The sequence below is a fragment of the Kickxella alabastrina genome (assembly GCF_025024165.1).
Source record: "Kickxella alabastrina strain RSA 675 chromosome Unknown BX661scaffold_78, whole genome shotgun sequence".
Classification (NCBI taxonomy): Eukaryota; Fungi; Kickxellomycota; class Kickxellomycetes; order Kickxellales; family Kickxellaceae; genus Kickxella; species Kickxella alabastrina.
In genome coordinates, this window is record NW_026251549.1 from 2,091 (window position 1) to 11,303 (window position 9,213).

General features: G+C 49.7%; 3 protein-coding genes across 3 annotated transcripts; 2 read left to right on the forward strand and 1 right to left on the reverse strand.

Moving 5' to 3' along the window:
• Positions 1-268: 268 nt before the first annotated feature.
• Positions 269-1,002, forward strand: BX661DRAFT_190603 (uncharacterized protein; the record flags this gene model as incomplete). The annotated part of the gene is made up of 1 exon (XM_051537648.1): positions 269-1,002. A coding segment is annotated over exon 1 (294 nt), but the record flags the coding sequence as incomplete, so codon positions are not given.
• Positions 1,003-3,916: 2,914 nt separating this feature from the next.
• Positions 3,917-5,060, forward strand: BX661DRAFT_208281 (uncharacterized protein; the record flags this gene model as incomplete). The annotated part of the gene is made up of 2 exons (XM_051538676.1): positions 3,917-4,053; positions 4,415-5,060. The coding sequence occupies 2 exons, from the start codon at positions 3,917-3,919 to the stop codon at positions 4,698-4,700; spliced, it is 423 nt and encodes a 140-aa protein (XP_051388492.1). The 3' UTR covers positions 4,701-5,060.
• A 3,170-nt stretch (positions 5,061-8,230) lies between these two features.
• On the reverse strand, positions 8,231-8,521 carry BX661DRAFT_135768 (uncharacterized protein; the record flags this gene model as incomplete). Its single annotated transcript, XM_051532664.1, has 1 exon — positions 8,231-8,521. A coding segment is annotated over one exon (291 nt), but the record flags the coding sequence as incomplete, so codon positions are not given.
• Positions 8,522-9,213: the final 692 nt, after the last annotated feature.

Below are 9,213 nucleotides of genomic sequence, written 5' to 3' on the forward strand. Positions count from 1 at the left end.
TGTTGATACCAATGCCAAGCCTGTAAAGATCATTTTTGACTAATTTCTATTTAAAATTTTTGAAAATTATACTTTTTTATTCCGTTTGTATCAGCAAACATCCATTTAGTAAGAAGTCGAGGAATCGACCCACTTTAAGCCCACCCAAATACTGGCTGATCGGCTGATTGTATCTGGCAGCGCGCTCTCTCATGGTCAGCGGCAGAATCAGTTATAATTATTTGCCTGCCTAGACCCGATGGCACAGACAAGAAATACGCTTTCTTCATTTTGTATTTCCGTTTTATCCCGCCTGTTTGTTATTTTATCTTTCAACAGCAACAATGTTATTACGACCAAACTCAAGCTCACATACACAGCCCTTACTGGCCAGCGGCACTGGCAGCGGCAGAGACAGCAGTGACTCTGCAACCAGGGACGCGCCAGGATACGCGGCCATATTGGGCGAATACAACAGACAAGACCCCGGAAACTAAAATGCAAACGCGCGAAACCAGAGCAGCAGCACTGAGACATCCTTTCACATTGTGTGCATCACTGCAGGCATGGGAATACTTCAGCTGCCATATGCGCTCAAGCAGGGCGGCTGGGCCGGCGTTTTCTACATTATGTTGGCAGCTGCAATCTCAGCCTACAGTGGCGAAATCCTGATCAAGTACCTCTACACTATAAGAAATGAGGCTACAAATATGCTTCCAACCAACATCCTTCCCCCACAGTGTTTAGAAACTAGTAGCAATAGGCCACTATGGTTGACGATATTATCCAGTTCGCTGCTTCTTACAAAGAGAAGAAGCAGGGGCAAATGTATTATTGCGCACACGCTTAGGCTTGGGCTTTGGCTCTGGCTTGAGCGTCGCTGTAGACTCGGGTTCAGCCGACTCTGATGATGCCTTTTTGTGCAATAAATGGGGAGGCCGATTACCTGCAAACAGGGTATTAAGGATTATGCGAAAGTTTAGCACCGCAGCCATGTCGCGATTCCACTTCCGTCTGCCTGATGACACTTTTTCGCCATTTTAAGCCTGGTTCTGTCGGCCCTAAAGGTTTGCAGGCAGTCTTCCATTGTGCACTGGAGCAAGCTGTGGTATAAAATTTGGCGAGGTTTTTCTACCGCCAGAATTATATTAACGCCTGTTGCGGCTACCTCCTGCTGCTGCTTCTGCTGCGACAGAGTTGGATGAATATAATTACATCATTAAGCGTCACGTTTAACTCACAGCCAAAGCACCAGTCAGACACAAATCCTAAATACTTTCCCGCATCTTTAAAAATCTGGATTTTCTGATATTTTAGGCTAAAAAATTAGGAAACCTCTTTGATTTTTTAAAAACCTCCCGCTTAAAAAAACTATTTCGCTATAAATGTCTGGAAATTCCAAAATTCATTATCAATAATGTATTGCACGCCTGGGATGCAACTCAAATTGTACTCCGAGGTTACCAAGGCGGCCTTTGGCTGGGGTGGCCGCATGGTAGTGAGGATGCTCAAGGATTTTAACCTGTTGGGCGTCGTCGGGATATACATTGCGCTTGCGGAAATCAACAATCACTCGCTGGTGGCTGGCATGTTGATGGATCATCTGGGCGTGCAGTTTTGGATTGCGTTTTCAGCGCTCCTAGTGTGGGCGGTGATTTTCATGGCGTGCAAGGTGAATGACGTGTTTGTATTCAGCTTATTTGGCACGCTGACCACTGTGGCGACTGTCGTCATCATTGTGTGATTGGGCATTAGCGACATGGGGTACATGAATGCCAGACCGCCGACAAAGGCAATTGATCTCAAGCTGGCGCCCATTTCCCTGGCGTCTATCTGCTTCAGCTTTGGTGGCAACCTAAAGTGGCTCGCTCTCGAGGCATCTATAGGACTTCCCAAGCAGTGGACCAAGACGCTTTCGCTAGCCACATCCTTCATTGCTTTGATCTACCTTTGTGTCGCTGTAGTCAGCTACACCATGTACGGCGATCTGGCAAAGTCGCCCATTATTCCCAGCCTGCCACCCACAAAGCAGCGGCTCTGTCGCGTCGGCTTCTGCAGTCTGCCGATGCTGGTTTTGGTGTTCTGTGCTCTGTTTGTATCGGACATTTCTAAGGTCGTGCCTATTCTAGGTGCTGTCGCTGCGTCTATGGTTGGCTTTGTCACCCCTGTTGCCTGCCACGTGCGGCTCTACAAGGGAAGCATGGTTTTCTCGGTCTGGGAGTACATCTGGTGCGGGTTTATCACTGGCATCGGCACCTCGCAGGCGTTCTCCGATCTGTGACATGTCCTTTTTTCTGTCATTCTCTTTGGAATTTTTTTGCTTGTGCGCAAAAAGGGGGCAATCGGTCTGCCAGGTGCCACAGGGGACACTTGGCCAAAAGTGCATAAAAATGCACTTTTTTGGCTGTGTATACGTCAGTCGGATGCAGAAATTTTGGTCTGCCAATTTTTAATTCTTCAAGTGCTGGCTTTATTTTTTCTGAAGCGCTTACGTCTTCAACTAAAATGAAAAGGCAAGAGAAAAAAGCTGCTAGACCAGCCGCGCGCTTGCCATATTTTTCACTTCTATTTTTCCTTCTTTTTTTTGCTCGTGTACTAAATTCATTCAACCGCATTTAATTTCTTTATAATTTCTATTTTTCCAAAGCAAAGTTAAACAGCAGCAAAATGACGTCTATTGGTACAGGTGTACGTATTGTAGAAGCGGTTCAAAAATAAAACTTTGTGCGGCAGTCAGGAATTGACCTCCAAGTTCGCTAAGACAAAAGTTGCTAATTAGAAATCTTTCTTTTTCTATCCGTCGTGTCGCTATTGAATCTCGACTGCTATTTTGCTTTTCTTGTTTTGTAGTACGACTTGTCGGTCAGCACTTACTCGCCCGATGGGCGTGTTTTCCAGGTGGAGTATGCGGAAAAGGCGGTGGATAACAGCGGCACAGCCATCGGGCTCCGTGTCAAAGGCGGCGTGGTTCTGGCAGTTGAGAAGATTAAACACTCGCGTCTCTTGGTCCCGCACTCCAACCGGCGCATCATGACAGCCGGAAGACACATTGGCGTGGCCTCTGCCGGGTGGATGTCGGACACAAGACACTTGGTGAAGCGCACCCGCGACGAGGCCAGCCACTACCATGGCACATACAAGGCCAATATTCCAGCCAAGATCATTGCCGAGCGCATGGGTATGTATATCCAGGCGTACACTCTTTACTCGTCTGTCAGGCCCTTTGGCGTGAGCACTATTTTGGCCACGGTGGATGTTGACGGGCCGCAGCTCTATATGATTGAGCCTTCGGGTCAGTACATGGGTTACCGCGGGTGCGCTGCTGGAAAGGGTAAGCAGGCGGCCAAGACGGAGATTGAGAAGCTCGATCTGGATAATCTGTCTGTGCGCGATGCCCTGAAAGAGGCAGCGCGCATTATTTATGCCGTGCATGATGAGACGAAGGACAAGCTGTTTGAGCTCGAGCTTCGTGGGTTTGCGCCGAGTCCAATGGCCTGCACACCCATGTTCCGCAGGACGTGTTTGACGAGGCTGTCGAGTACGCGGAGAAGGCAAACGATGATGATGACGATGACGAGGAGATGGAGGACGACGATCTCTGAACAACTGCACCAGTCGAAGAAGGGACGGTTTGCAAACATTGGCCCAGAAATAAGTTGAATAGGTTTTTAAGTTGTTACGTTAATGTTGAGAAGCATTACACATTACACATATATCAACCATTGTGGCGCAGTCGCAACAGAAAATTCTTTAATTGCTAGTCAACCAATGATATTTTTTAGCTTTCATAAACAATAAATAGCAATTATATATTTAAAAATCGAGTCCAACACCGAGTTCAGGTGTTGGAACCGCGACATTGCATCGGGGTGCAATTTTATTTTGCTATTGTTGTATCGTCGCAAATTTGGTGAGTGTCACCCAGCTTACAACCACCATGGCAGACCGTCAATTGATCCAAATGCTGCGCCCAAACCAAGCGCTGCTCCCAAGTGCAACAAGACTAGATCATTTTTATCATTTTCCTTACATCAAGCCAGCTATTACTCTACCTGGCAGCTCAATCCCCATTGGGTAAAACCAGCGACTACGAAGTGGGTAGAGGACCTGGAAATAATTATTCTATAATTATACTTTTGGACAAACAGGTGCTTGAATTTCCTTGATCGATCGCCAAATTTGTTATCCCGTGATTCAATTTTGTTATCACTTTCTAGCTATTTTGAAAACGCATGAGCGAGCTACCTGTCTAAACGCTACAAGGCCTCACGCACCATAGATGAGATATAAAAAAGCACGAATTTGAGTTTTCTGTACTTTTTTCTTGCATTCAATTTCGCCAATCGGCAGCAGCACCAGCAGAGCTTTATTTAACTCTTCTCTTTTGTAAAAAATATCTACACTTTTTCTTAACAAATCCATACAATTAAATCAGTTTCACATTAGAGATGCCGATTCCATTTGAGAGTTTTATTCCGTTCGCGGTTATCGCGGGCATGTTTGTGGTTACAGGGACAGGAATTAGATACGCACAGACGAAGCGCAATGAGGGCAAGGCCGTGCGTTACAGCCTTGATGACTGGGATCGTAAGATGATGGTTCGCGACAAACAGCTCACAGGAACTTTCCGCGGTCAGGTGGATAACCCCATTGCGCCGCCAGAGTTCAAGGTCAACAGCTCTTGGAAGGTGTATGAATCACTGCGTAATGATTTTGCTTAGAGTGCGGGGATTGTATCTCTGAGTTAGCTTCATTATTGTTTTCGGATTTTTCACTTTCTTCCATATTATATACATACGATCATTTTCTTACATTGTTGAAGCGCGTATGCGTTTTCTAGATGATGCTGGATCTAGATTTGTATCTGGATCTGGAGCTGGCTTTCGAGTTGGGGTTGAGCGTGGGGAATGCAACTGAAGCGATTTGATTTGATTGATTAAAAAAGTAAGATTAGTATTACGCACACAAAAAAAGGATCGTCGACCCACACAAACAAAACAGCAAAAAAAATTTTGTTGCACCATTACTCCGGATAGACTCGTCACACGCCACTGTTGGATTCCTTTTCTTGCAACCATATTATAAATTCGTATTAATTTACCGAACGAAAAAACATTAGACAAACTCAGTCAATTTATTTTTTACATAACAAACCAACAAAAAATGGCTAGCGACAAGAAGGACCAGCTTATTGCTGCGCACGCTCTGTTTGTCAAGCTCGGTCTTGCGAAAACCGCCTCAGCCATGGTCAACGAGGCGGAGAAGACGGCAAAGAAGGACAAGACGATGCGTGCATTTATCGAGGCCGTGAAGAAGACGTAAGCTTATAAGAAAGACGGGAGTGTAAAACAATAAAGTGTGGTTTTTTATTTGAGAAGGTTGATAAAGATGCTAAATGTTTTATCTTAATTTTTCTTTTTCGTAGTGAAGAATCTTCGAGCTCTGAGGATTCTAGCGACTCTGACAGCGATTCCGACTCCAGCTCCTCCAGCGACTCCTCCAGCTCCTCCAGCTCCTCCAGCTCTTCTAGCTCTTCTAGCTCTTCTAGCTCGTCAGACTCTAGCGATTCTGATAGCGATTCGAGCTCTGAGGATGAGAAGGAAGCGACGAAGAAGGAAAGCTCTAGCTCTAGCTCGTCGTCCAGCGATTCAGACTCTAGCTCGTCGTCCAGCTCTGATGAAGAGGAGGAAGCTAAGAAGGAAAGCTCGAGTTCCAGCTCCTCCAGCTCTTCTAGCTCGTCAGACTCTAGCAATTCTGATAGCGATTCGAGCTCTGAGGATGAGAAGGAAGCGACGAAGAAGGAAAGCTCTAGCTCTAGCTCGTCGTCCAGTGATTCGGACTCTAGCTCGTCATCCAGCTCTGACGAAGAGGAGGAAGTTAAGAAGGAAAGCTCTAGCTCTAGCTCTTCGAGCTCATCCAGCTCTGATAGCTCTTCGAGCTCCAGCTCCGACAGCGATTCGGACTCTAGCTCCGACAGCGATTCGGACTCTAGCTCCGACAGCGATTCGGACTCTAGCTCTTCTTCGAGCTCTTCTTCGAGCTCTTCTTCAAGCTCTTCTTCAAGCTCGGATAGCGAGGAAGCGCCCAAGGGCAAGAAGAGATCGGCGCCGTCGTCTTCGTCTTCGTCCTCATCATCTTCGAGCTCTGATTCGAGCTCTTCTTCGGAGTCCGAAGCTGAGCCGACCAAGAAAAAGTCAAAGCGCAGCTAAAATGTTTCTCTTTTTCCATATTCTTTTTTTTTCTACAAACCAAATATAACTATTATATTTACGAGCTTTTTCTCCTCGACAATGTGCTGGGAGGCACCCAGGCAGCAACCTTTTCCTCCTCTTCCCTTTCCTCAGTCATTTCAGTATTCTCCGCGGCAGTGTTCTTCATCCACGCCTGGATCTGATCTTCCTTGGACATATTGGTAGCGCCGCGCCACGCGTCCCACCAAACAACATCCCTTAAAGTCGCATCCACCAGCGCCCTAGCATCCTCCACAACTGAATCACCACTCCCCGCTGCACCGTCCACACCCTTGCCACAGCGATCGCACCAGGTGCCGTACCAATCGCCTCTCGGATATATAATAGCGTTGGCCGCGTACTTATGCCCGCCAACATGCGAAGTCTCCCAAGCAGCAACATGCTTACCCACTCCGCGCTCCTCTATAACGCGGCGCACCTCGCGCAACAAAGCACCCCCATGTGTGCCACACAAGCGGTCGCGAGATCCGTGCGTGCAGACAAAAATATGCCTGTTCTTGGTCAATTCCAACCACGCATGGTCAAACGGCACACTCCCCTTGTCGGTCGACCACGAAGTGGGCAGTATAGTGTCGCGGGATAACCACTCCAGAAGCATCTCCGCACCCTTGGTGTCTAGCTGCTTGGCAACTATGCCCAGTGGGAACACGGCCACATCAATGCGATCATACTTGCCCTTATTATCCACCACCTTGGTGGCCGTAGGGGGGGTTGGGTTGCACGAGCACGAGCAAGGGGAAGGTGGACGGACTGGGGCGAAGTCAGACAGGGTTACCATTGCGCGTCCGGGCAGTCTGCCGCAGCCTCGGGCAAGGGTTGTTATTGGCTCGCTCATGGTCTCCACCCTGGAGGGCCATTCCGCAGATGACGAGTTGCAGACTACAAGATGCACCCGGTGCAGCGCCACGGTGCCGACGCGCGAGTCGGCCGTGGGCAGTGCGCCCAGGATGGTCGGGGTGGATCGGCCCGTGTGCAGCGACGCTGATGTTGTTGCTGTTAATGCCGAGCTGTGGGTCCGCGGAATCAAAGTGAGAGTAGTTGGTCTGAATAAAAACGACATGGTAAAAATAATACTCGTTGGATTGTTTTGGGGGTGGGTGTGTATAAAGTTGAGCACAGCAGAGCAGACAGATGACTAAAGGAAAGAAAAGAACGGGTCAGGAAAGCGGAGCGGACAAAATGGCTGATCGTCTGTCTGTGCAAGGGGTAGGTTTTTTTTTCTTTTTCATTTCGATAAGATGTAAAATCACGTGCTCCGTTCAAAAATCAGTGTCGGTGTTCCATTCACCAATCTCCTTGCGCAGCATCTCGGCCTCTCCAGCCATATCCTGCTGGCTCCTCGGCGTCCTCTCTTCATTGTCGATCCTATGCGTGTGCTCGAGCTTTTCATAAACGTCGTCGTTATCCGGAAAATCGCCCTCGTTTCTCGGGATAACGTGCAAATGCACATGCGGCACAGTCTGGCCTGCCTCCTTGCCGTCCTGGATGCACAGGGTGAGCGACTGGGCGTTAAACTGGCGGGTGATTGCGCGGGAGACGCGCTGGGCTTGGAGAAACAGATCGGCGACTTCATCGGGGGAGAGGTCGGAGAAACGCGGGTGTGGGAGGCGGGTGGCGAGAAGAACGTGGCCGGGGCGGATGGGCTTGAGGTTTACAAGCCCGTAGGTCAGCGGCGTGAGAAGGAATGTCTGCGAGAGCGGGATCGTGTGTGGACCGAACCACAGGGTCCGAAGTGCAGCTGTGGGGGAAGGGGGCATGGTAGAGCAGAATAATAAAACAAAATAATGTAATTTTTTATTTAATTTTTTTTTTACTATTGGAGCGAATAGAGGAGGAAAGAAAGAGTGCAGCGTGTGTAAATTTTGATTCTATTATAAATTGCATTTTCAAAAGCCTCGGTCGGGGGATCTTTCGCGATCTCTCCTCTGCTCGCGCACCCTTCCACACCCTCCACCACCGCGCTCCACATTTCCGCGTCTTATCGACCCACTCTCGACCACCGGGTCCTCAACAAACGCAAAGTCCACCGCCACCTGTTTCCCCAAAAGCGATTTCCCCGCGGCGCGCTGCACTGCAGCCAGGGCCTCTTTTTCCTCAGCATACTCCACTAGGGCGTAGCCCTTGACGAACCCAGTTTGGCGGTCGAGGTTGAGGTGGAGGTTGCGCACTTTGCCGTAGTCTGAGAAGAAGTCGCGGAGGTCTTCTTCGCACGCTTCCTCGTGCACGTTGGTTACAAGGAGAACCCAGCCTTCGACCGATTGCTGGGGATGAATGTCGATGCTGGTGGTTGTGGCCGTGGGCGTGGCCGTGGCCGTGGGCGTGGCGTCGGTTGAAGGGTTGGGCGCGCGGCCGGTAATCGATATTCCCATGTCAGCCATTGCAAAGCAGAAAGAAAGAAAGAAAAAAAGCTGGTAGAGCCACAGACGACATGAAAAAGCTGGTGGAATCACAGACGACACGAAAAAAAAAAGATTCAGCAAAACATAAAAGAAACTGCGCAAAATCAACTATGGCTCCTCACCCCCCCAAAGCGCATGCGCGCACCAGCCGTGACCACGCCCAGGACATCGACATATCCCCTGCCTTCCTCAAACCACCATCCCTGCTCCCTCAGCGCCTTGACCACAGACGGGTGCAAACAAGCCCTCCCGCCGACCGAGTGGTTCCCCAGCCCAGTGACAGCATGCAGTCTCCCGCACTTCCCCGCCGCATGCCACCTCTCGACCTCCTCCAGCACCACGGCCACAGCCTCCGCCCTGGTCAGCCCATGCAAATCCACGACGCCGGCATCCGCCCTGCGCATCTCCGCGACACTCGCCTGCGCCGCCCGCATGCGCCAGACCCGCGCACGCACATCCAGCCGATGCCCCTCGGTGGAGTAGTAGAGTGCGGTGCCGCCATGGTGCCGGAGCCCGTGGCGCCTGCCGTAGGCCGAGGCTGCCTTCGTGTAGAGCTCGTTGCGCCGCGCTAGAAGCTCCGAGGC